The sequence below is a fragment of the Erithacus rubecula genome (assembly GCF_903797595.1).
Source record: "Erithacus rubecula genome assembly, chromosome: 2".
Lineage (NCBI taxonomy): Eukaryota > Metazoa > Chordata > Aves > Passeriformes > Muscicapidae > Erithacus > Erithacus rubecula.
The window spans coordinates 75,822,084-75,849,993 of NC_136685.1; the positions used below are offsets into that span (position 1 = coordinate 75,822,084).

General features: G+C 39.9%; 1 protein-coding gene across 1 annotated transcript; it reads right to left on the reverse strand.

Annotated features, from left to right (window-relative positions):
• Positions 1-27,664, reverse strand: LOC306798632 (visual pigment-like receptor peropsin; the record flags this gene model as incomplete). The annotated part of the gene is made up of 6 exons (XM_079298803.1): positions 1-548; positions 1,209-1,432; positions 3,908-4,012; positions 5,371-5,470; positions 18,918-19,123; positions 27,544-27,664. The coding sequence occupies 6 exons, from the start codon at positions 27,662-27,664 to the stop codon at positions 108-110; spliced, it is 1,197 nt and encodes a 398-aa protein (XP_079154929.1). The 3' UTR covers positions 1-107.
• Positions 27,665-27,910: the final 246 nt, after the last annotated feature.

The window sequence follows — 27,910 nt, forward strand, 5'->3', positions numbered from 1 at the left end:
GCTATAGCAAGAAACAGATGGTATGGGAATTAGTAATTTACTCAAGCACTGGTCTATAGAGGGTCTTCCTGAACACAAAGTGTGTGTGTATTAAGCAGCCACAAAACTTACAATCTATCACATTCAATATTGGGGTTGTTGGATGGTGTATCAAGAATACCAAAATACACTTCCCTGTTTGCTGGAGGTGGGGTGTTGGTTGGGCTTCCCACCCCAGAATCAGGGCTTGGTGCTGGGTGCATTTCTGGTGCATACTTCTCTTCTTTCTGAGAAGGCTGTGGGTGCTTTGGTTTGAGGTTTTTAAAACGTTTGAGCTTCACGGGGTCCTTGGCTTCCTTGGCACAATGGAACAAGATGAAAATGTCCCTTCGAAACTTGGAGCTCATTCCAAAGTAGATAATGGGATTGTAGAAGCTAGCAGACTTAGCAAACAAACTGGCAAGGATGCTGGTAAGGTTGGGCACAGGGTGACCATAAGCAGACCATATAGAGATGACAGCATATGGTGACCATGCAATAATGAAGGCTGTGCAAATGACAATAGAAACCTAAAAGACAGAAGAAGAATAATTTTAAATCTGTTTTGGAAGATTACAGCAGGGGAACAAAATACTGAGAATAGTAACTTGAACACTTGGCTGGAAGGGAGAAATCCAGATTGTCCTGAGGGTATGGCTTATAGGAGGATATGTGCAAGCAAATGGTTTGCTTTGATGCAGCCAGGCAGACCTAGGAGCTACGTATTGAATTTTGGCATGGTGGTGTGGTTGAGAAATGCCTCATCTAATGGAATGAAAATAGCTACATTCCCATATGTTTATACGAATATAGAGGGTTTCAGGTAGACTCAACTAAAAAGCGAGTAAACTGAAATCCCCACTCTAAATTTTGAGTATGCTCAGAGGTAGTATAACTTCTGAAAGAAAAGAGCACATGCCAAACCAAATTTTTGGGGTTTGTGCTGTAAAACCCACTCCAGTTATATTTAGATTATTTTTCAAATGTTATGTAGCACCAATATTAACCAATTGATGCAGTAGGAATTTTTAACACACCTATTCTTCACTGACTTCAGGCTCTGTCACTAGAGTTCTAAACAAAGGAAATACAATCAATTGGTTTTGTTCTCTTCTGTTCCAGTTGAGATCAATTTTTGGAAAGACGGATTTCATTGAGATGAATCCACCTGATATGAACCCCAAACTCACCCTGGTGACGTCCCGCTCGATTCTCCTCTGTCTGTCTGTGGGATCACCCAGTCCTGTCAATGCATGGCTTAGTTTGACAGTGTTGATGATTGACACATAAGAGAAGACCATGACTGTGACAGGTAGGAAAAAACAGCAGATAAAAATGGAGATGATGTAGGACTTGTAGATTGTAGAGAAGTTGGCTTTTGCCCAATCTATCTCACACGTGCCATACATACGATCTGGAAAGCAAGAATATGTTAGTTAGTATTTTTAGAATATTTATCTGATTTTGAGCAATTAATTTATTAGTTAAAATGCTGTATTTTTCTTGGTAAGCACTATAGAATGGACTGATCTTTCTGATTTAATGAGACACGACATTACTTCCTGAATAAACAATTTTTCAAGACCATTTAGACTGCAAATAATTTAATGCATGTTATCTTCCTTTTGAGTTTGTACTGCCAGTGGAAATCCATAATGCACAAACTGTTGTTTCAGAATAGGAAAATGTGACACTTTATTTAAAAAAAAAAGGTTTTATCCTTGGGTGATACGTACTCTTATTTGCCATAATACTCTATATAGTAACTTCCTAAGATGAGCACTGCAACAGTAAAATAAAGAATTCCATAGACAATATGCCAAATGTAAAAAGTCACTACTTATAAAACTAAGCAAGAAATAAAAATACTGAGGCTCCTTGAGGTAATGGAACTTCTGCTGCAGTGAGAGCCATGAGATTAAATTGATACAGCTAATGACAATGATTATGAGAAGATAAAACATAAATACTTAGAAAGATATGAGACCTCTCGATAAATGGGAAACACACAGTCCTGCAACACAGGTGAAGACTACATGATTCAGGAGCAGATCCTTCCCTGGTAATTTTGAAGAAAAAATTCCCTTAGTTCCTCACAGGATAGGACATTTAAACAGGAGGAATTAGAAGAGCAAAAGCTTAAAATCTCTTTTGTGTTTCTCACCAAAAAGAGCTCAGTATTTTTATCATCAAAGCTCTAGATGTTGCTGTCTGAATGTGCTCTGTAATAGAAATAGATTCTTCTCTCCTTAGCCTTTTTTGTCAGTAGACCTCAAGATTCAAAAATATAACCATAAAATCTGGCTTAATTCTGGGTTTCTGCTTTTGAAAACCTTTGCCTGAAAAATGAAACCAGCCTCGAGATGACAGGAAATCTGACAGATTTTTTTGCAAGTCAGAATTCAGAGCTATGCTTTCCCCCTCTGCAGGGATGCAAAAAGTGTCTTTCCCCAAAATCAGTGGGGTCCTGGGGGCCTCTGAAGATATTGTGTAGTAGTGAAAGGCCCAAGGCTGCCAGCTGTAATGTGTGTGGTCTGCTGGTGCCTGCTGCTGGACTTGCCACTGCTGGGTTCCCACATCTCTGTGCCCCACTGGAGGTGTGCTTAGAGACAGATGGCCCAGGAACCCAAAATTCCTGTGAGTCTCAGTAGGGGAAAGCACTCCTAGAAGCAGTCTTGAAAACTTCTGCCGAGGAATTCAGTTCAGACAGTGTTCTGACAAGGTAGTGTCACCCAAAACATTTCTGGCTCCAGTTTAAGGCCAAAAACAGGCAGCAGAAGTCCCCCTATAAATGAAGAGCTGGTTGATTAATGTAAAAAGAACACAGATCACCAGAAAATTCACAGAAAATTGCCAGTCCAAAATAACCAAGTTTATGACATGTCCAAAGTACAAAAATATGACATAAAATTCAACCAGTCTAATAAACAGTTTTGAATTTGTCTCAAACCGAAGGTCCATTGAATCTAATATTTTGAGAATATTTTGGTTTGTGAATGACAGAACATTTAACCAACCATAGGAATGGCTGCTTTTCTCACACCCATACTTCAAGGGTCCAGAGGTACCTCAAAGCTTATGTCTTTAGTTAGTAAGTAAGAGAATACATGCACATGGCTGCTTCAGTAAGTCTCCACAGTTTTCATGACTTAATGCAGAGGCCTACATGATGCAGACTGGACAATGTCAGTCACACGATTTCAGTTGTTAGGACTTCTGTATCACTACCATTTGTTCCTAGATATTTGTTTTGTTTACTTCTTACAGGCTAAAATTGAGGCAATTTCTCCATCATTCCCCCATGAAGAAATTTTCTGGTCTGTCACAAGCCTTAGCCACCAAATTTCTGCAGCATTCACTGCACAAATTCTTTTCTTTTTTTCCTCACTCTTCTTTCTTGATATGGCCTTATCTTGCACCCTAATTCTTTCTTGGACTGTCAAACTTTCCAACACCTTTGAGTTCCTTTGCTATGTAAGTTTTCATATTTTCAACAAATTGTTTTGCCAGATCTTTCTGGCTTGTCTTATTATAGTTTCAAATTTAACATGCTGCAACTTGGGTTCATTGCTAGTTTCCTAAACTTGACATTTTTTGAAGGATGTCTTATGATAGTTTTCTTTATCTCACTGCTTAACCATGCCAAGTATTTCTGGCCTCTCTTTTTCCATAGGCAATATGCATTTAGTCCAATTCTTCCCTGTGATATCTTAAAAAAAACCCTCTTTATAGCTGAAACCAAAGTAGACAACACTGCGCCCATGTTACACACAATGAATTATTTCCTCAGTCCCACTGATAACTGGTCTGGCTTATCACAAACAACAAGAAAGAAAGGTAAGTATCTTAGTTAAGTGGAGAGGAGGTACAAATACAAGACAGCTGTTACCTGTGTAACTGCCCCAGCCAAGCAAGGGAGCTGCAGACCAGAAGAAAGCTGCCACCCAAATGAGGACCAGCGCCACCGAGATGCTGCTGTTGCTGATGCAGTGACCTGCAATGGCATGCTTGGGTCAGAAAATGGTACTGGGGAAGGCAAAGACATCTCTCACATCAAATGCAATCCTATTCCACCAGCTAATAAGTAAAACAGCTATTTGAAAATTTAAGGTAGAAAAATGCATGTTCATAAGTAAAGTTTGATTTTGAAAGCATCTGTCAGGTTCGTGTTCCCACTCAAGAGTGGAAATGAATGTTTTTTAAGCTGGAGACAAGTTTGTTGAGCACTGTGGAATTAACAAATTTTGTAAGCCTTATGCTTTGTAATTTTGTGAAATGCAGGAAACAGTTGTATTTTACATAGTAACTAACAAGATAAATCTAAATTAAGGGGATTTTCTTACTCACATCATGTTTTTTCCTGTTAAAAAGGAGAAAATAGCCCAGCCTGTATTAGCCATTCAATACAAAAGATTCAGTCTGTCCTGCTGCTTCCATACACTGTGGTTATTTCTTCATTTATGTGGGAAATATTTATGCATCCACCAATTTCTGTTTCTCAACACTTCTGTAACATTATACTGGGTACTTGCTCAGATTTACTTGAGATTCAAACATAAATTATGCACACCATCAGAGGGATATGTGGTAGAGCTTCACAAAAGAGAAATGTGGGTTTAAAATAAGACTTCTTAACAGGCAATGAATAGAAGATGTAGGATTATATCACAGCCAAACTCTATCCGCTCCAGCAGCAGTTTGTGCTGAAAGTGAACTTCAACAACTCTATCATTACACCAAACTTCAGAAGAACTTTCTGGGGAAAAAAATTACCTCCCTGCAGAAGTTCTTTTCACAGCAGATACTCCTCATGCTAGTAAAGAGAAAAACTCATCTGATGCATGCCATGTACTTACACATGCTTTCCCTGCAGACATTGGTAGGTTCCTGCCTGAAAGATGGTGCAAGCCGCTTGCAACAAAGGTATGAAAATTATCTGATCCCTGACCAGAAACTTGTCAAACATCATCCCATAGAAGACTGAATTTTTTTCAGTGAGATCCAGACAACAATGTCTGGATCTAAAACTTAGGAGTAATTTGAGTCATATTTTGAGAAATACAGAGGGTCAGCAGTACCTGTGGTATCTTTGGCACAAGGATGAATTTACCCAGGGTGACCCAAGTGCGCTTGTAATAATTTGGCTCTTACTGGAGTTTACCCTGAAGGATTCTAAGAAAACATGTTTGTAATGTAAATAACTGTATTATGCCCTGGTTTTAATTTAATTTATATTTTATATATTTAATTTATATTTAGTATAGCCTTCCTGACTGATAATAGTGACTGAGAGAAGTACAGATTTGCACCAGGTTCAGTGAAGGCAGAACTGGACTTGCCTTTATTCCTTACCTCTCTCAGGATGGCAGCCCTTGATATAGCGTGTCACACTGATCACTGTAAGGGTATTAATGCTAGCCAGGCCAAAGAGAAGTGTCAGGAAGCCATCAACCTGGAAAACAAAGCAGTACAGGATGTTCTATTACTGTAGAGAGTTGAGGGGGAAAAGAACCTCAGGAATTTCTCCTGTCATTTTCATGCTAATGAACTCAAAACTTTTTCCAGAAACCCAATTAGCAGAGCAATATGAAATGTCAGGTGCAGTTATCTTCTATAGGATCAATGAGCAAGTAAATGTTCAAAAATTATATAAGGGCTCTGTCATGTACATACAATAAGCAAGCAAGCACACCCTTACATCTATGCTTCCCTTAAATGACTTGCTAAATGAAGGAGAAAAACTTTGAACTGGAAAGAAGAAAAACCCTGAACAGGCAAAAATGCCCAGGATGCAGCTGCCCTGCTTATACAGAGCAAACATGCAAACTGATCCTAAGAAATTTAGGCCAAAGAGGAAAGAATTTAGGAGCTGAAGGGCTGGGCTGAATGAGAGAAGATTTAATCTTTTTTTTGTTGTTTTTTTTTTAAAGACCCCAAAACCTAAATAGCTCCAGTAGATTGAGTCTCATTGTCTGGTGTTGCTGGCTGCCTGCTGTTTCTGAGCCCTGATCCTCATCCCCTTGCTGTGACACAGGCAGAGCTCTGTGCTCCTGCTGACATCAGAGCCTCAGCCACATCCCAGGATGGCCACAGCCCCGAGCTTCACACCCGGGTACAACCAGGAATTTCTGTAGCACACATGGATGCAGCCCTCTGCTTAGGGAGCCCTGTGTGGCTGGGAAATGGTGCAGTCAAAATGCTGACAGACAGTCCCTTATCTTTTTGGAATCTTGCAATGATACATTAAACTGTCCAGAGCAGAGGAGCTCTTGGATGTACCAGTTTTACACCTAGTGAAGCAAGAATATTAAGCAAGTGTCTCTGGACTGTAACTTGTCATTAAAATACTGAAAGGCACATCATTACTCTGCAGGAACAAACTCTATGTGAATGGGCACAACTCCTGTGGAATTCAGTTCATCCCAGCACTGAATTTGGGGCTTCAATCCAGGCTTAAAGCTAAGACCTTGGCAGATTGTATAAATTTAATTGGGTGAAGGGTTAGAAAAAAGACTGCTTCATCACATCTTTCACTAGAGCTTTTTTCTTACAAGAGCCCTCATATTGGCTCTAGATACTGCTTATAGCCAGCTTTTACAGACATACCACATTTTAAATGCATGCAGGCTTGCTCCTGCAACAATCTACACTCACCTGTGTTCCAATCACAGTCAGCTCATGCTCAGTGTATGAATGCAACCATGTTTAAAACAGACTTTCTTGGCTGTCTCAGCTACTTGCTAGAAGCTGCACTTGGATGAATTTGGCCTGCTGTGTGCTGTGTACTGGTGAAATACCAGGACATGTAAATGTGCTCTGTGTTTCATTAGCCTCGTTGGTGCAAACAGTTGCCACTTATCAATTTGCTCCAACAATGCCTCATAAATGTGGAAAACATAATGGCCATATCTTAAGGAATTTTGTTAGTTATTAGATTAGAAAAGAAGCACTATTTCAACAAGGATGCAAATAAACACTTTGAAATTAAGTCTAAAGAGCTATGAGATTGAATACTAAAAGTACAGAACAGGCTTCTCACCGTGTATTGTAGCCCTATGCTAAAAGCAGGGGAGTTTTTCTGAAATAGATCTGTTTGTTTTTGCACTGGCAGATGTGAGCATTTTTCTCTTACCCTTCTTCCCTGATGTCAGACCAAAGAGACACAATTATATCAAGTGATGGGTTCAAACAGCCTTTGAGCACAAGGGAGGAAGGTGGGTCTAAAAATACACTCTTGGCCTTTAAGATAAAGCTGTCACCACAAGAAAGAAAAGCCTAAATGTCTTCTTTGGAGTGGTGCCTTGCTTAAAAAAAAAAAAAAATGCAGTTTTATCTAAATCAACACAGTTCATAGGATTGAGCCGTTGTCAGCACCAGATCTTGTTTTCATACTATTTCATACCAGCATTTCACCAGATCTTGTGCAGGTTTGGGGGCTACCACCAAAGACATTAGCAGGGCCAAATGGTTTGTAAGGGCAGAGTGGCAGCAGCCTCCCAGGGCATCTGTCACTACCCCAATGCTGGCCACAGGCTCGGTGGCTTGGGAGCAGTGACAGCAGGAAATGTCATGGAGCAGAGGGAGCTCTGGGGATGACAAGAGCTGAGATGAATCGAATAAAGGAGGCCAATGGTGGCTCTCAAGCTGCAGAACAGCTCATACATCTGGAACATTTAACCACAAGAGACCATCCAACAGGCTGCTTTGGGAGCATGATGCTCAGAGCACTCTTGTCCCAAACTTTTATTGGCAACAAGAGGCTTTTGAGCCCTGCTGTGCATAAACCATTTCCCAGCAAGTTTGTCAATGCTGCAACACTTTTATATCATTGTCACTTAGGCATATATCTCCAGAATAAAACAAAGGATCTTCCTCTAGATATAGCAACTTGCTTCAAGCTTACACCTACTAGATGTGGAAGAAAGATCTCTGCAACTTTTTCTGCTCTTAAAAAGACAACACTGACTGTAGGTAGCAAGGCAACTGCTAGGCACCCAAGTAGGTAACAACAGAAAAATGGCTTTAACATAGTTCCAATTTCTACAGACATAGATTAATATCTGCAGGTTACAAAAATAAGTTATAATTTCAGTTTTTCTGCATCTTTAAAGATGCATGGAATGACAGCCAAGGAAATACTAGAATATTAAATAGCATTTAATTATCTTGGAAGATTGATGCTCTTCCCCTTACACAGTTCTGTTTTTCCTTTTATTCTACCCCCTAGCCAGCTCCTTCCTTCCATAGTCATAATATTTCCTCCAGTTTTGTGCAATGCAATTTTGTTCTTCCTATTATTAATTATGATAAATAGCAGCAGTGTTAGCAGGCAATAATGAATTCTGACATAAACACAAAGTTGATTGCATGGTAATTTTAATACACCAGCTTTCCTTTTTACTCAATAAGAAGCAGGAGTAGATGAGCATTTTTAAAAGCTTTTCTCTCAGTGCTCTACCAGCATTACTCCCTTGGCTATATAGATATGCATGGAAGGTGCTCATTATCTTTATGCTGCCTGGAAGTTAAGACACAACTGAAGAAGAAATTAGTTTTTTTCTGTTTTGTAATTTTGCCTGACTTTAAATCTCACTAATGCTCTTGGAGCATCATTTACAACCCACAATACATAGAGCCCCTACTGCAAGCAAATTCATTTACTTCAACACAGGGAGAGTTAGGAATCCCCAGTGCACTATGAAATTTTTAGCTGTGAGCTTGGGTGTGCCTCACTTTCAGTAACTTTAATACTTATGAATCCCTACTGATTCATGAGGGTTGTCTTCATTTAAAGCAGAGTAAAATACAACGTATTGTTGTTATTATTGGATTAATCAAGGTTTAATTGCACAGAAGCAGATTGCCAAAATAGCTATTATATTTCACTGTGGGCCAAAACATTGATCTCACCAGCCACAAAGGCTGCCTCACTCCCTCCTCTGGCCAATTGCTACATCTGTTGTAATTTCTCAAAGTCTGTTTGTTTCCCTTCAGAACCACAGTGTCCTGTATTTTTCTTCTATTGAAAAGGAGATAATAAATATGGAAAGAAAAGCATAAACCTCAAACAGGGATTGTTTGCCCAGAGCATATACTTAAAGTTGCCACAATAAGCTTTCTCAGAATTACTATTTTTTTCAATACAGATTATTCTGAGATCATAATGTAAACAGATAATGGCAATAATCTTCATTCAATATCAAAAAATGAAAAAGCACCTAAATCAATCTTCAAGAAGCACATTTGCAAAAGCAATTGTAGATATCTTTGAATAAATACTTTAAAATGAATTTTTTTAAAAAACCCTTAATTTTAAATTTAACAATTTCTTAAAGTCTGAGGTGAATGAAAAAATATTTCACTTGAGTCTGATGGCATAATTCTCCCATCTCTCAAATATACTATGATGTGACAGTTGGGCTACAGTAACTCTTTAGTCACAGAAGTTCTAGAATTTCAATAATAGAAGTACTGAGTTCAATAATCAAAATTAGTCTTCACAGGAGACTACTTAAAATTCACAATGCATAGTGTTCCTAAAGCACTCAGATAGTTACTTTGAGATTTTCTACAATACAGGAGGTGAAAGAGACTTATCATTTGCTACACTTCCCACATCATCTTTTGCTCGTGAGACACTGTCCTGGTATGTTTGCATTCTGCCTTCTAAAATGTCTCAGCAGGCTTTAAGGGGTGATGGCATTAATCCAAGCAATTAGAGGCCTCTGACACAAATGTCACTCCATATATAAGTAAACAATGAGAATTGATATGCTACAGGATTAAAGAGTTTAAACCATTAGGTGACAGCATCAGACATTCAGTATTTTGGACTCACAAAGTGATTAAATCCTTCTATGGATGGCATATATTCTAAAGATAGAAAAATATGAATGCAATATTTAGACTGTACTATTATGTGTCCAGATATGTAATTATACTAATTATATTACATTATGTAGTTAATGTATGCTCAGTGCCACCATTAATATATTCAGGTAAATTTTGGCTTTAGCAAACCTGGGCAACCCAGTTTCATTTACCAGGTTAATCAATCAAGATTCAAGGTATACTTACTTTGGGCTGACCTTTAGCTGCTGTAATTGTAGCCTCTCAGGCCACAATTTCTACTCCTAGTTGTACCTGCCCCTATCAAGGAGCACATCTAGAATGCAACAACCTCCACCATTGGCAGGGATGCCCTTGAGGACTCAGCATTTAATGAACAGAGAGGAACTGCTTGCAGAGTTTCCTTACACAGCCTCATCAGATAATTATCTTACTTAAAATACTCCATCTCCAAGTGTGTGGCAGCACCTGCTGTCTAGCTCTGGGTAGATGCCATGGAATCATGGCAGGCTCTGTGCCTCTCATGTCCCCCCATGAAGAATAAATGGGGAGCATGTAGCTCATACCACCAGATGATCCAGACACAATGAAAAGATTCCCATCTTCAGGTTAAATGATGAATTGCCATTGTCTATCTGTGAATTAGTGTAGAGGGAAATTAGGAAGCACTGGATAGGAAAATCTAGCATTGCCATTTGGGAACATCTGTGCTGCACTGTAAAATTCTTTTCAGTGTGCCTGAGCCAAAACTCCTCTCCACTTCAGTGATGTTAATTCAGAGTCTACTTGTTTACTGTTAGCATCACCATTAATCCAAACAAACAAATACACAGATAAAAGAAAGTCACTTGTCTCATCTTTACACTGCCATTGAAAACAAGGCTTAGCTTTGTGGCATTGCAGTTATCTCAGTAGATAGCTGAGATCTATGAATGTCAGATTAGAGTTACACTTTTGTTTTCAAAGTATTTTCTTTTCCATTTCAGAATATCATGTTAATTGTTCCTTGAGGATTACATGCCTCAAGGGAATCAGAGATCCTACTGTTCATGGACTTTTCCAGGACAGCCTAGACACTGCAAGAGACCTTTCACATTCTCCAAAGTACAATTATCTGTGCTGCTTCCCAGTAAGAAGGAATCTGCTTACGTAGCCACCCTGAGGTTTATACAAGGACATCTCTGACTGCTGGCTGAATGCCTACACTTGAATTTGTTCTTCTGCTCAGGAAGGTCCTAGGCAAAAGACAGGGCAGGTTAGTGATGGTACCAGCTCAGCCTTAAGTGGCCGAGACAGGAACAGGTTATTTTCCTGAAAACGTTGCATGGCTGCTAGCATATCTCCTCTTAGATTAATGCTCTTTTCCCCTATGGATCCTGTACCAAAATAAAAGGAGAGTCACAAGCATTTCCAAGGAGTCCTGGTAGACCAAGGAGAGCATGGAAGGAAGTGTAAAAGATACAGTTTATTACTGGCCTTGAAGGGCGATATGGAAACTCACCAGATGCAACATCATCTGTTTCTGCAGGGACAGTGGTGTGGAAATTCTGGATGTCATGTCACATACAGCCCATTGCAAACAGCAGTTATCTTGCCATTGATTCATTCAGCACAAGATCCAGGTCAGGACCTGGTTTACTTCCAAAGCACTATCAGTGTACTCACTTAATGAAATATATTTTTGTGATAGAGAAGATGAATAAATGTCAGATGGAACTATACAAGATATTTACAAGTTTTATCAGAGTGATATTTTAATTTCAGATGAAACTGTGTTTAAGAGCCAGTGAGAGGATGTGGCACAGAGAGAGGAGTCAGAAGAATATGATTTGTTGAGTCCTCTGGTGAGATCTTGTATAATGATGCACAGCATTTTTTGAAAGAAAACATTTAATATCTTAGACATCAGCACAGAAGGATATGGAAGGCTATTATTTTCCACATAGAGAAATAAGAAGAGGGTATTTCAAAGTCCTCTGGGGAAAAAACAAGTACAGAAATCCAAGCTTAGGCTTTGTAAATTCCTGGTTCTGTAGGACACCTCTCAGGCAATGAATGCCCTATCCAGGCAGCAGTGTGGGGTTTGACACTGTCTCAGCAGGGGCTACATCAGACTTGTTAAACAAGGAAACAGATATTTTTGGCATTCATAATTTTTCACTACCAAATATTTAACTTACCTAATTAGTTGCAATTGATTGCAGAAATAATAATTTAGAGGAAAATGAAGGAGAATTCATGACTAATGAAAACTGGCAGAACTTCCCTGAAGTCACATTAGTTACACTGAAATGATCTTCTATGTTTCTAATGATTCTGTTTGTGCAAAGGCAGTCTTTTCCCCCTTCTCTGCAGATGAAGTATTTTTCTCATTAAAATTCAGCTCACAGATGTCTACATCAATTGCCTTTACCTCTTTGACTGCAATGTGTAAACTCTCTAGATTATATGAAGGCAGACCAGAAATAAAGAAATAGGGAACACTAGTACCTCTGCAACTTTATATTTCAATATCCAAATCTCAGGTAGTAAAGGATACAAGAATGGGAATACATTCCTGTATCCCCATTAGAGGATATCCTGTATCCTATATCCTCAACATTCCTGTTGAGATATAAATTTGTTTCAGAAAAAGTGAAGGAAAAAAATTAATAGATGAGCAATGTGAAGGGGTAGTTAAGCTGGAACAAGTCTGAAAAACAATGGGTACAGGCATTTGGCAGAATTGGCTGTCATTTTCCTCAGTAATCTCCCCAGCAGCAATACTGGGAAGGCAGTAAAAAGAAAACTTGCAAGGTTCAGTTTTGGCCCTTCCTATCTGACATTGCTTTTATTAGTGGACTTCACATGGACTGTGGAGCCACCACTGGTCTCTCATCTCCCCAGAATGTGAGAGTACCACTCCATATAAAGTAATGTGTAAACACTTTCTTGGTATTTATAAAACACATAAAATCACTAACCAAGTCAAAAGAGTCAATTGTCTAGCTAAATAAACAATTGGTTTGATGTATTATATTAAATAGACAGAAATCATTGTGCTCCAAATTTACTCTGTTTATAAGAACATAAATGCCTTTAGAGATTTTGATTTATCAGACAATTTAGAGATTATTTTGTTAAAAGAGGAAAGTATTAAGCCTGTTTCCTCCTCAGACAAGATTTAGCAATATTTTACAACCTGTCTATAGGAAGAGAGATAAAGGTATGTTCTGAGAAAGCAAATGCTATTAATAGAATACAAAAGAATTTACTCAAGATTAAAAGCCTTGCTCTCAAAACTTCTGAAAAGAGACCCTGTGTTTTCATTATACTTTTCTCAGCACTTCCTATGGTTGCAATTTTCTTTTTGGTGTTTCAGATATTCAGTTCTAATTTTTACAGAAAGTAGAACATTATTTCTCCTCAGAAATATAATGATAGAGACCTAGATATTTATCAGAGTCCAACATACTGAAGTTTTTTACGTGCTTGCAAGAGGGAGTGGCTGGAAGTTGAATCTCCAAAAAGGGCAGGGGCCATTGTGCTCAGCTCTGCAGGCTTTGGTCACTTGCCTGGTGAGAGGAGGGTTGTAGCTCTGAGCTCTGCTCATAGATTGGAGGTGGCAAACCTGCTGAGCAAATGAAGCTCCTCAGGAAGCCAACAAGGTGATGCACATCTCATTCTCTGTTTGATTTCCCCTATTACTTCTCAACACCAAGGATTGTGACTCCTTGGTATTCACAGCCATTTCCTGCCCTTAACTGTACAAGACCTTTCAAAAATTAAGCAATGTCACTGTAAAAAGCAGAGGGATTGCTAACCCATTCTCCCTTTACCCCCATGGACTGTGTGAGAGAGCTGGATTCACATTTCTCCATTAAAGGTGCTCAGACATTCCCTGCCCTGGAACACAGATCCAAGACTATTCATCATAAGGGGGTGCCCAACTATTCATAAAGCAAACAAATACTGGGGCTAGAGACTAAAAGAGGCTCACTGCATTAGTGTCAGACATCCACTGGAGGAAGGGAACCCTCCTTGTCTAAGAGCAGCATCGCTAAAACAGGGATTTCACATAACCTAATTTAGCTTTTCTTAGACATCCCTATTTATCTGGGATTTCAGATGGCAATTTGATCAGCTACACCACCACAATCTGGAAAATCTTCTAAAGTGCAAGACGCCCAAACATCTGTGGACCATTTACTCCTGAATGCATACTCACTAAGTCTGGTGCTTCCAGATGATTGTGACTTCCTGGCCACACCATGCCCTTTTGGGATGCACATACTTCACAGATCTGGTGCTGTCAGGCAAACTGTGCACGAGGATATTGGGGCTAACAGAGTAGAGCAATACCTGTGTGCATTACTGCTGAGCACACACTGCCATGTGCTTCTGTCCAGGGTATGCCACATAGGAATAAAGAATTGCTGTGTGAAGCGTGGAAGTGCTGCAGGATTAAAAACAGATCTCCTCCCTGCTTTGTGGGAAACCCAGCCACAGGGTGAAACAGCAATTTCTCCCTTTTCTGCTCCCTAAGTGTATTTATTATTCTGTACAACATGAAGCAGCTTTGTGGGGCTGAAGGCAGGTCCTTGAAGGCTGGCCCTTGTGATGGTGAGGGCAGGCTGCAGGGACACAGTCAGTGGGGGCTGGATCCTGTCACACAAGACACTCTGGTGCTCACTAATACCTCAGAATGGGATGATTTTTTTTTTTTTATGGCTACTCCAGAGGCTGTTTCTCTGCAGAGACAGATCTGCTGGGGATGCTCTGGCACCATCTGGCTGGCCAGATGGGCTGGGAATACCTAGGCTGAGAGTGAGGTGAGTGCATCTGTGGTAACAGCATCAGTCAGCACGTCAGGGATGGGATATGTCTGTGACAGCACCCTGACCTGGAGATAACCACCCTGTGCTCTGGGGTGCACGGCCCAGACACATCTTACACCTGATAAGAAACAGCCAGAAATAAGAAATGCTTTTTAAAAGAAACCTATGTCAACAGAGTAAGCACATCAAGTAAGAACAATCAATTTTCTTGATCCTCATAGTAAAACTTTTAAGTGTTTGAAAAATGAATAATTAAATAATCAAACTGCATTTTCAAAAATAATTTTAAAAAATTAGGAAAGTGAACTATTGGAAACAAATTTAAACAGAAGTACAATGATTATGAAGGATTTAAAATCCTAAGGCACTCTGGAGTCCATTCTTGTTTACAGACATGACTGCAAAGTATCAATGGAATTCAGATAGGTTACAACCCTTTCCTTGTGTTTAGAGGCCTCCTGAAGTCTGCATCTTTTGTTGTATTTGCCACATAATTAAAAAATACAAGAAAAAATTTCTGACATTTGATAAATAAAGTTCAGAAGAAGCTGTATTTTCCTGTTGAGAATGAGTATTTCTCTACTTCCTACATGTAGGAACATTTGCACACAATGTTACTTACAGGTTTCAGTGCAGCTTCTGGTTCAGCACAGCATACAAATTTAAAAATATATGTGAAAAAATATATTCTGAGATAGCATTTCACTGGGAATATGGTCAATGGGGGAACAGATGGCCCTTGGTCACTGGGTTACATTCCCTGACCTGAAATTCACCATATGAACCCATTTACTTACTGATCATACTGGGAAAAGCTAAAAAATGGGTGTGCCAGAGATTGACTGTCCTTCCTCTGTCCAATTCAAGAATGGGACAGTGGTAGAGTGGAGGTATAAAAAAGCCAGCATTGGAAAACTGTATTTGTTTTATAGAGCATTCAGCTGAGGCAGCATTTGGATACAGATGTACCATGCAACCTCATTTCTGAGAGAAGAACCCTGTCAGACTCAAAAAATACTGTTTGGCATGGGAAAGAAAAGTGTTTCTTCCATGCAGAGGAGGAGAACAGGAGAACTCCTCTCTGTCCCTTTCAGCAGGTATGCAGTGAGATGCTCCTTGTACTGGAGATGCATTTTTTGTTACAGAGAGTTTTCAAATACTAGGCTGTTTTGAGAGAAGTACCCTTTGTCTGTCTTTCCCCCACTCCCTTCAATCCAGGCAGCCAAGGATGGTGAATCTTAATGCTGAAAAATCTTACCTGAGGGCACAGAAGGAGACCCGAGTCAGGAAAACAAAATAGTTATGTGGATTAAGTGAGGTGAGCTCATGAAGTTTCTTCATAAACAGAAATGACAGGCTAGCTTGGGAAAATAAAATTTCCCTAAGCATACCTGACAGCAGAAACTGACTGATCAATGGGAGCAAATGTGTAGTGAACCAGACAAAGGCAGAAAAGCAAATGAGGCCATTCACTGGACTGGCAAAACAAACCAAGTAAGGGAAAACACACGGGCCATGATAAGGAAAGAGCCATGCTCATGGATGTAAAGGGTCACCCCAGATACTTGCAGAGAAGCCTGAGTGCACGAGGGGAGCAAGAGACATCAACTTCAGTGGGTTCTGACAGAAAGCATGGGCTTTACCTTCATGGCACAATGGTCCTCACTCCTCAGGTTCTACCTGTGAGATCCCTTCTTGTAACACTACAAATTCAGACTGCAGCAATCAAAACACTATTGCTGTTCAACATTAAACATTTTCAGAATTACCTTTGTGCTGGCTGCCCACACATATGTGGGAATTTTCACTTTTTTTTAAAAATTATTTTAAATTTTATCTTTTTTATTTTTTATGTACAGAAGTTTCCTGCTATTTCTGCACAATATTTTTGCTAGAATCCAGAATTCCATAGCCTATTTTTTCATCACTGACTTCTATTTTGTCAAGTTTATTAATCGAGAAGATGGATATCAGGGTTTACACATGTTTTTGCAGTTTCCCAAGACAGAACAAAATTTTGATGGAAACAGGAATCCTACATGATGTTCTGTCAACAAGCTGCAGCTAGCTTGACCATTCAACAAGCCACAACAAATCCAAACTTAATTCAAAGTACAAATTGAATTTTACAGATTACCATTAATTTTTAATTAGAACTAATAACAGTACACATTCATACTTTGAATGGTTAATGTTACCCTCTAGAGCCTACAGAGGACTACCAAAGCAGAAACTTTAATGTTTTGCAAATCAGTGCTAAGAAAACCCAATACATTATTGGTGTCATGCACAAAATCTTTGGATCTCAATACCTTAAAACTTTGCTTGATACCCAAATTTTACAAAGGAATGATCTTAAAAACAAAAAAATCCAAACCAAATTACTTAACACACCCTGACGAACAAACTATCTCTGTACCCTAAAAATGTTATGGACCACTTCTCCTTTGAAAAGGCAGTTCAAGTACAAGATTAAGCACACATCCATCTCACAAAGCTCAAGTACCCCTCTATCCCAGTACTTTTAAATCCTAAAAAAAAAAAAAAAAAAAAAAAGCCAGATTCTCATATCAAAACTTAGTAGCACCAAGTCAGCCAAAGAGGGATTCCCAGGCAGAAGCCTCATGAAAGAAATCTGTAAGGCTGCTGACAGAAGTTGCTGTGCAAACCAAGGTGCACAGACACAGTGTGTCGCCACTTGCCAATTCCTCTGTGTGCTGTTTCATACAGCCCCCAAAAAAGGAGCCAAAGTACAGAGAGAGCTCTGAAAGACCTTGGAGTAAGGATGCAGAAAGGTCACTTAATCAACCTCTTTCAACCTTGTGAGTTGTAAGCATTAAGTTACGCCACTGACCTTGGGTCAGGATTTCACACTGAATGGCTTACCCTGTCTTACACAGGAAATCTGCAGCAAAGCTAGAACTGAAGCTGGAGATTTAGATTTTAGCTTTCCTTCTTTAGCCATAGTGCCAACCTTCCTTGAAAGAGGGGGAAAATATTAATCTGTTTAATTCTGAGTGCGGGTGTGAATTTTACAGTTTTTAGTTATATGGTTATTCATCTGATGACTTCACAGTTTACCATTAATGAAAAAAATCACAGTTTCTGCTCAACAGACCTTAGATTTCAACTGCAGGTGATCTCATTTGAGAAAGAGCAAGATTTTGCTGAGGAAATAATTAGCTTCATTTTGATAAATCTTTTTCTGCCAAATGACTATAGACACACATTTTAAACAATGAAATAATAATTTTTTTTAGATCAAGCTACAGCTTCTAGGTTAATCAGTCTCCTACAGGAAGTCTTCCTCTCTGCATAAACTGAACATTTTTATTGAAATGGAGGGGACATGACCTGTAAATGTTCTTTCATCTATGTTGCACAATAGCTCAACTTCCTCCTTAAAAAACCCCAAAAAACCAAACATCCAAGAAAAGAGGATTATTTCTCTCTCCCTTTTCCTTCATCATGATCTTTCTTACACCTTGCCGTAGGCTATCCTGTCATTTTCGGATTTTTGATTCCCTGATGAAACAGAGTATAATCTTTCTCACAGATGTTGCTGGAAGCAGCAGGGAGCCAGCTTTGTGCCTATCTGTCCATAGGGTGCATTTATATTCTGCCCACACAGGTATGTTTCAGAATTAACAATAATAACTTTTTCCGAGTACTCCAACAAAGAGCTGCCTCCAAGATCAGGCATGGCTGTGCCTTAAAGCTAAATCACTCATTTGACCACAGGCAATGAATCAACCAAGAGTTCAGAAATCTGATTGAAGAGTTATAATTGAGTGCAAAAAGTTGCATGCTGAAATGTAGGTTGTGCCCAAATGCTGTGTGGAAGCTTTGCCCTACACGCCTTGTTAAGCAGGAGTTGACATTGGCACTTTAACATCTGGCTTAAAGCAACAACCAGTCCAGCTTCAGGTGACCTGAAGACAAGCAGAGCCCATGCCTTGATTTTCCAACATGAGTGTGAGCTCTGACATGAAGTAAAAAATTTCCAAACTAGTTAGAACTATTGTGAACACACAGGAAAAAAACTCAGTGAAAACTGATGAAGCACTGATCAAATGCATCAATTTATAGGTGTAACAAAAGAGAACACTGTCCTTTTGAAAGGTTAGTGACTACCTCCTTTCATTCTTTGACTCCTGACTGGTTATTTATATACAGCACACTCACAGAAATTGTTACACCCCTTTTGTCTAATTAAACATCATCCAGTCTTACCTGGCAAGTCCATACTGATGTGATAATGAATCCATCATCTCTGAAGACGTTGAAGATTTCAATGATGCCCCGTGAATAACCAAACACAGAGATACTGGCATCTGACACTGCCAAATTAAATGTGAGGTAGTCGGTAGGCTGCAGAAGATGTCTTTGTTTATACAGGACAAAAATCACAATGCTGTTTCCAAACCAAGACAACCAACCTGGAAAAAAAATTAAATCCATGGAACGTGATGATCTATAAGGTCCCTTCCAACTTAGTCCATTCTATGATTTTAGTAAATCAAAAAGCAAACAAAGAAAGAAGCTGTTGAGTGTGCAAATATCACACATATCACACATATCACATACCTTCAAAAATTCCTTTTTGTTCCATTAGAAGCGTATTAAATTAGATTATCCACTAGAAAACTATCCATGAAACCTTTCTGAGCAGCTGGGTGAATTTCAGAAGTAGGAGCAAGTGAGTAATTGAGTGCAGCAATAAAACAGAACAAACCCAAAGAGCTGCTGCTGCACCTACTGAAGATGCACCATTTAAGGGCCTAAACTGGACTTTTATCCCTATCCTTAAGTAGATAGATGAAACTCCTAAGTGTTACACCTGGGAAAAATAGGAAGGAAGAAAGATTGGTAGAGTGGAGCAGAGACCGCAAACAATCTGCCAAAATCTGCAGCTGTTTAAGTTCCTCATATATAATAATGGATACAGAAAGCTCCTGAACATAGCCAGAGAGCTGCTTCATCAATTCTCCTTAGAAAAGTGCAGCTAATACAACTAGGTTTATTCTCTCAGAACAATCTAGGATCTCCTTGCAGCAGAGTCTGTCCCAGATGGGAATATTTTTCAGTAACGCACATGATAATCTGTATGAAGAGAATGTTTGGAATAGAACTTCAAAGTCCCTTTTATTCAATTTTACAGAAAGTTGCATTCTCTCTTTCTCTCCAGGAACAGAGAATGCCTGACTTGTATGTGTCTAAGTATGTGAGCAAAACACAAGGGAGATAACTGTGAAGCTGGTCGAAGTCAGACCCTCTGCTGGAGAGACCTAGAGTTCCAAATGTCCACAGCTATTGTTCTGCACATCACTGCAAGACCCTGCTGGCTTGCACCCCACTTTTTGAAATTACATAAATTAGAGATTAATTACTTTTAAGAGAAAGTAAATTGCAAAGTGTCAGGTTCAGTGTTGAAAATGTGACCTAGCCGGTTAAGGGGGTGGAGGGCTGAGCAGCTTGTCAGGCAGCACCTGGCTCCCTGCTGGCTCCTGCTTCTATCCCACAAACCAGCTCTGCCACTTGTGACATTGGTGGCCTCACTTCACCCTGGCAAGGTAGAGCAAGACATGCCCTCTTTTGAGTGTCTGCTGCCTACGACAGGGTAAGGAATGCAACACCTGTTGGCTTATGCCAGGTGCAATATTACCAGGTGAGGGAGAAAAGAGCCACAGCCCTCTGCCCAGGCACAAGCAGCAGATACCCCAGAGTAAGGCTGCTGTATATTGACACAGAAAGAGATGACCAAACACAATAAAGAGGGATGTGACACGATGGCACTGCACAGCACCTCTGGATATTCAAGGGAGTCCATGCCATGAGAGATGGCTGATATGTTTAGTATTGCAGCAAGAGGGCAGCTGCCTTCCTTTGGCACATCAGTGCCAAGAACCCAGCACTTCACTGCCAGGCTGCTGGGCTAGGAAGGGAGGGGAGGAAATTGCCTCTCGATCTCCAGGCCATGTGGGAGTCTCAGGAGCTGAAATGCCACCAAGCAAGGCACTTGTGCTGTAAAGAAAGAGATGGGCAGATACCTCCCTGTGTGGTGCTCTGGGTACTTTGGGGTGGGAGGGAGGTGGTTGATGGGAAAGTGGTTGTTGATGGCTGTATTCACTGCTTCTTCTGTGGAGCAATTTACTTTTAATAGTTTCTCCTTGCGGTATTGCCAAGTTGCTGCTACTCTGCCTTGTTTAGTAAATGCACCATGGTTTACTGAAGAGCATTTGAACTGGGAAGAGCTGAAATGTCTTGACCAGAAATAGTCACTGGTGCAATGATACACACATACATTCTATATATACCTTGTTACAAGATCAGCAATAGATCTTGTTCTGGCCACTAGGTGACAATGTTTCTTAATCAAGTCTTATTTTGAACAACTGCATGCACTTTGACTCAAGGATTTTCTGACTTTTGTTTGAGTCTAGGTACTATAAATAGGCAGAGCAGGGCACTGGGGGAGGAAGGTTTTGGGAATGCATGAGGACAGCCTGCAATGCAAGCATGGGAGTTGTATGCTTTGTGTATGTTGGTTCCACCCTCTGCAAGGTAAGATAGCTATCAAGGCAGTAGGTATGAAATATTTTTCCCTGTCCATATGAAGACACAGTGCTAAAAGGGCAGACAAAATATAATGGCACCTCCTTTTTAATTAACAAAATTTTGCCAGTGCAGTATAATGGATGAGATGACTATTCTCAGTGTCAGACACTTGCCCTTCCTGGGAATATAGAGAGCAAATTCCCCCTAGCCTGGAGGGTAAGGGAGTTTACAGTTGAAGTATCTTAAGGAAGAACTTGAGCAAAACATCACATCAAACAACACTGCACATTTTAGAGCAATGAGAGGTGAGAGAGACACAGTTCTTGCAATAATTTTCAGGAACTACATTCACAAACTGAGGCTGGAGATGAGGGAAGCATTAAGGGAGATAAGGCTACAGTGCAAGTATGATTTCTGCAGGCAGGCACAGTTCTTTTAAGCAAAAGAGTGGAGAACTTGCACTGGCATATCCAGTCTTTAAAATAGTCTGTCTGGGTAGTAGATCATACTAATTCAGACTAAAACAAACAAACAAACAAAAACAAACACAAGGATTTAAATTCTTAGTAAACCAGGCAGTAACAGAATCAGTGGTCACATAAAAGTGCTGTCAGCTACAGTAGTGACTGTGGGACACTGGATCTCTTTGCCATCAGACTCTGTGCTAGTCTGTGTTGCTGCCTGTATTTACTGACTGATTTTAAAAACCCCCAAACAGACCACCTCAAAACAGAAAATCCCCTCAATTGAAAGAATGCCTCCAACCAAACAAGTCTTCTCCCTTCCTCCTCCAAGCCCTGATGGCATAACAGGGAAGAAGGTTGAAAATGCAAGGCAGGAACAGCAATAGCTCTGACAGTCTCAGTGAGGGCAGAGATCTCAACTGCAGTGCAGGTGGTGTGTGCCTTAGGAGACATCAGAGGTACATCAAGAGCCCAGAAAGAAACCCGAATTTTGAAGAGCCCCCATGTTACCAGGTGTCATCTCAGTAAAACAGAAAATAAAAAGGAAACAGCTGAGAGAACTTGTTCCATCTTTTGCAAGCTGTCACTAATATTCACGCATAAGAGCACGCAGAAAAAACCCAAGCCAACCCCAAAATCCAAACCCAGCATAAGGTAATCCTGGTGAAAAAAAAACAGATTTCAACTGAGGTCAAAATGTGGTGGGGAAGAAAAAAATGGCAGCTAGGTAGAAACTAAGCACTGCCACCCAGCATAATGTCCAGAGAGGGATCACCACATCTTTCCCATAAGCACAGTCTGACATGAGTTGCTCATCAGAGAGATGATCAGAGAGAGATCTTCTGACATGGCAAAATACACAGATAATATGCAAGTACTGCAAACATTGTGAGGTAGGAGGAATAGGATGGACAGCAGTATTAACAATGTTGTATCACTCCTATATAATTCATTAGTAATCCTTGTCCTGGAATAACACTCCCTAAGAGAGCATTTTAATCCACAGATGTCAAAAGAACTCCACAAGGGAGTCTGGTGCTGTTATCCATGATTTCTTGGGGAGATACAGAGAGCTGCCAAGCAAGCTGGTGAAAGTCAGCTTGCTTGGCAGCCCTTCAGCTATTCACAAACTCCTGTGTCAGTGTGATGCCCACCAGCCCATACAAAGAAAGCACCAGAAAAGTAGTCAGAGAATGACTAAGGAGGCTGAAAAACTTTCTGCTGAAAACAACTGAGAGAACTGAGATTGTTAACTCTAAAAATATCGAAAAAGTACATTATAATCTTACAAATATTTCTGTCAAATCACTCAAGCCTGTGCATTCCGACATGCCCTATTTTTCTCTCATGTACCTGAGATGGTCTTTGAGCAAGCAATAAGCACCTGAGGCTGCATGCAGTTTCATTGTTAAGGTTGTTCTGAAGAACTAAATTTGGCACAAGTGAATTGCAAGGTTTGAGCTGGTCATCCACATTTCCAATATATTAGTTCACCTGTGCCCAGCCGAAATAGGTTATTATGCTTTCTACTTAGACTTGCCCTTATTAGAAATTGTTGTACGGCCTTTACTTGTAAAGCCTGGCAAGGCTGAAATAGAAAAATGGGTGTTACAACTCAGCCATACTCATTTTAAAATATATATGAAGCTTTAATTAGAAGAATTCAAGAAATGAGAGCAAAAGGTGAAGCTCAGAATCCCAAGACAAACTAAGCCCTTTCCTCAGCAAATAACCTTTCTCTAGGACAGAAATTGGATTGAGCACCTTAATGCAGAGCAGGTATGAATGAAATCAGTTACTTACACAACTACATACACACAAGCATAAATGCCTATCAGAAGTGGCTTGCTGCAAAAGATTTTCCACCCAGAAAACTTTAATTAAAACAGTGATAAAATCCAGAGAATTGGCAAAGCTGTCATTAACTATTGCAACTGTGAAGTGACCCTGCTCTGTTTTCAGTCTTCGCTGCCAATTACACACACACAATATCCTGTCCAAGGCATATTGCCAATTCTAGCAGGAAGGAGAAGAGTCATCTTGTTTTAGACTTGACAAAGCATGGACAGATTATTTGTTCAATAAATGCAATCATTTTGGGGATGAATGTTCTGCAAATAACTTGTTTCCTTTCCCACCTTCTCAGATTTATCTGTCAAACAAAATCCCAAAATAACACTCATTCTGTCACTTGTCAAGTAACAGTTTACTATTACCATTCAGAAGTGTGTGCCTTTTAAAGGCATATTTGGAACTTGTGGTCTGTTCTGATGGAATTGCTAATGCACTCAGCATGCCTTTCTGATGGAAGCACTCACAAAAGTCAGATTTTGTTCTCTAATAAATACCATCTCCTACTGACTTTAAATTTCCTTTTATGCCTTGTATTTACTCCAACAGGCTCAGTTAAATGTGAAACTGGGAGAAACAAACAGAGAACAAATTATGCATAAATGCAGAATAAAACAACTTAAGAATTCTAGTTAATAATTATGAAGTGAAAAATGCTTTAAATTTTTCCCTGATGCCTAGCAACCAGCAGCAGTGGGCAGTGCTTTTAAATTACACCTTATGATTTAAACTGTACAAGGATTTTTCACAGCCCTGCACTACTTATGGCGTAGGTAAAAAGGGGTCAGATGTAATCCCAGCAGCAGAACAAGCTTTCACCTGCCTGTTAGAGACAGTTCTGAGCTCATGGAAGGGAAGGCTGGGCGCAGAGTGCTCCTGCAGACAGAGGATGCTGACGCAGGTGACCTGGCACAGGGCACATAGCGCTGCTATCACTTGCAGATTGTCCCTCTAAGAATGGATCACTGCTGTCAGATGGGATTGCACCCTCCCCCACTCTGCTGGTCCCATGGCCAAAGCATTAGCAAGGAGAATGATGGAACAGTGGCTTGGGTGTCAAGTAGCAGTGCATGGTCTCAATGTCCATTAGCATTCAAAAAAAAGCATTGTGCACATCCTTCTGGTTTGCAGTGGGTTGCACCCCTGCTCTCAGACTTCCATGCAGGGTGCTGAGGACCCCTGACCTGGATCCCAAACTGCCTGGCTGCTGCACCATATACGACACATGCATCAGTGTCCTGTCTGTCACAAATGACAGCTGGGCTATCTGTCACCTGTGAGAATTTCCAGAAGGGGACACACAGAGGCCTTATCTCAGCAAAAGGTGTCAGGGTTCTTGGATATCCATGTCCTCTCTGAAGGTGTGTGACTCTGGGAAGATTTAGCCAAATACAGTTAGGTTTTTAGGACTTTATCCTATGAAGGTGAGGAGGCCCAGAAGAACCCCATCTTCTGGATAAATGCTTATGCCAATACATCTCTTTGGTTTTGGAAAAGTACATCAGAATCTGCAAGAAGCTGCACTGCCATACTCAGATTCAAAAGAGGAGAAAACATTTAGTAACTACTGAAGCCATTTTCCAAGGCATCAAAACCCCAAGAGTATCAAATATGAACATCTTTGGGTCTCTATGTAAGGGAGTACCCATAGACTCCTGCCAGTGTAGGTAGTCTTCAGACCACTAAAGCACAGAGGTACAGGGAGCCAGCACATGGACTGGCCTTTTTCTCTGCTGCCAGAAGGGCAAGAGGATGTCTGTATGACAGAGAATTTGTTCTGCCACATCACAGCTCCCTGGGTAAAACTAGTTATTGGTGTACATAAAACTAATAATTATAAATTGCTGTGGCTGGTGCTTCAGAAGTGTGATAGTAGACCTTTGAGGAGAAAAGAAATTAGGACTTTCCTGATTTATGTATGACTAACAGATATTTTCAAATGTTAGTATTTCCAAAAGGTATACCTGCAATTCTAACCAGATCTACACTACACTTGGATTAGTGCTGCTGGTTGTACATACACTGCAAGAAAAAGAACTTGAGTTTTGAATCTTGAGGTAAGTTCCAAGAACAGCAGCTATGACATGCAAAGCACTTGTAAGCTTGGCTGAAGGATCTGAAGAAATCAAACCCCAATAAACCAATGGCTCAGGCACCTTTTTGCTAGAAGATTTGAGATCACTACCAGGAAGCAGCAGAAGAGAACATGTCTGCTGGCGGATTGAGGGAAGAAGTTTGAACTACCAGTGTGATGCAGAGGAAATGCTGAGAGGGATCAGTAGAGTTGAGAGAGTGCAAATATGAATGTGTATAGTGAGAGCAAGACCTTGCTTGGATGCTGCATTCAGTTCTGGCTATAAGGCTGCTGGGGTGACAGGGGAAAAGATACTGTGAGAGGAGGTAAATAAATATAATTACCCCCTGCCCCACAATCAACCAACCAACAAATTAAAATTCCCTCAATTGCTTAATATAGGAATACAGAGGTTGACCTCAAGGCATGATTGTTCCTTCAGGAACACAGATTGGCCATAGGATATAATTTGTAGGCAAAAAATTTCAATTTACCCAGAATTCACTTATATTTTCAACTTTAGCTAAGAATTTAGGTGAAGGCTCCTACCCAGCAGAGAAACAAAATGAGGAACATGCTTTCAATTGGAAGAGTGATAACCACACCAAAAAAACCCCTAGCCAATTATAAGAGGGAGCTGTGTAAATGAGATTAGGCATTGTCTCAGTAGGGGACTGGCCTTGCTGACCTAAGATGTTCTTTCTAGTCTTTAGTGCAACTGCTTAATTCTTCAGCTGATGGTGCAGACATTTCCCAGCCATTCACAAGGGGACACACAGATGTGAACAGAGTGGGGATAAATTGGAACACCTCTGATTTACTTTACAACCACTCTCCTAATCAAGTTTCCTAAGATAGAAGCATACATATTTCTACTAGAATCTCTGTTTTTGTTCTAAGCACAGCTTTCCCTGGTTCCTATAGATAAAGATAGGAAACTCTCATGTAAACATATTAAAATAATTAGCATTTAAATTTTAACTTCCACAGGCCTTTGCCAAATGTAAGCGGAGGGTTAATTGAAATATGTAATAAGTTTAGAATAAAAAAAAAAAACAAACTATTAGGCAAATAATTTCAAAACAGAAACATTTTTGTCCATGCTGTTTAGAAGAACAGATTTAATAAAAGTTTAAATTTCTTCTACTTTTCTGTAAGGTTCTACAGTTGAAAATTTTTATTACCTAGCATTCTTGCACTTTTTCAAATTTCATAAAGCTTCTTTGTGTTAGGCAATAAGTCTGCCCAAAATAAATTTAAGCAAACAAAACAAAATTACCGTGGTATCAGAGTGCATTTATACTGAGTGCCATTTTGAAATCCACATTATACACTTACAATAACTGTCTTCCAGCAGAACTAAAAGAAACACTTGGTATTGAGACTGCTAACAGAGGAAAAGGTTCCAGTACCTAGATCTTTTTTAGATCTAATTTGAAGAAGTCAGTTTCTATATGCATCCAACATTTAAAGCAAGAACAATACAAACAATTAAAGTTAAGAGCCACAAAACATATTTGTGTCTCTGATGATGGTTGTAGGATGCCAACTGACTGTCAGTTGCAACTCTGAAAATCAAGTAACATTTATTCAGTGCTACTAAAACACAAGAAGATACAGAATTATCATGTACTTCTGGTAAGGCACTTCTTTTATCTTCTCACATATTAAGCTTAATGAAAATTAGTTGAAAATTTACAGGCTTGACTGCTTTTTTTTTTTTTCCAAGACTTCTGAATTGATTTTAAATCTCAAAATCAAGCTGTACCACTCTCTTCTTGCAATTGTTTTCAAAAAAAGTTACATTTTCAACCATCCTGTTCCATAAGGGATAAAACCCAAATGAATCACTTTGAGTTTGATAAGAACATCTATTTAAGAGTTTCCTTTCACACCCAAGCCAAATACCTACCCAAAGCCAACAGGTAGAAACCTATGATAGTCTCTCCTTGCTCTGTTACAGCTGCCTCTCTGGTCAGAAAACTGATGTTGTTGTTCCTCCAGGGTGCCTGTGCAGAAAACAGGGCAGACATTTTCAGTGGAGCTTCTGACCCAGAAATCACCCTTCCCCAGAATGTCCTGCTAAAAAAAATGGTTCCAGCCTTTTCCTCAGTTTCTGCTCGCTGTATTCAAGGGAGCTCTCAATAAGACTAATGATCTAAAGAAGGAAATCTCAAGGGACAGGGGCTTTGCAGCCTTCTGACTGATTCTTCTTCACTAATCCTATCTATTAATACAGCCTGTGAACCTGTGGCCAGCAGAAGACAGCAGATTTCCTT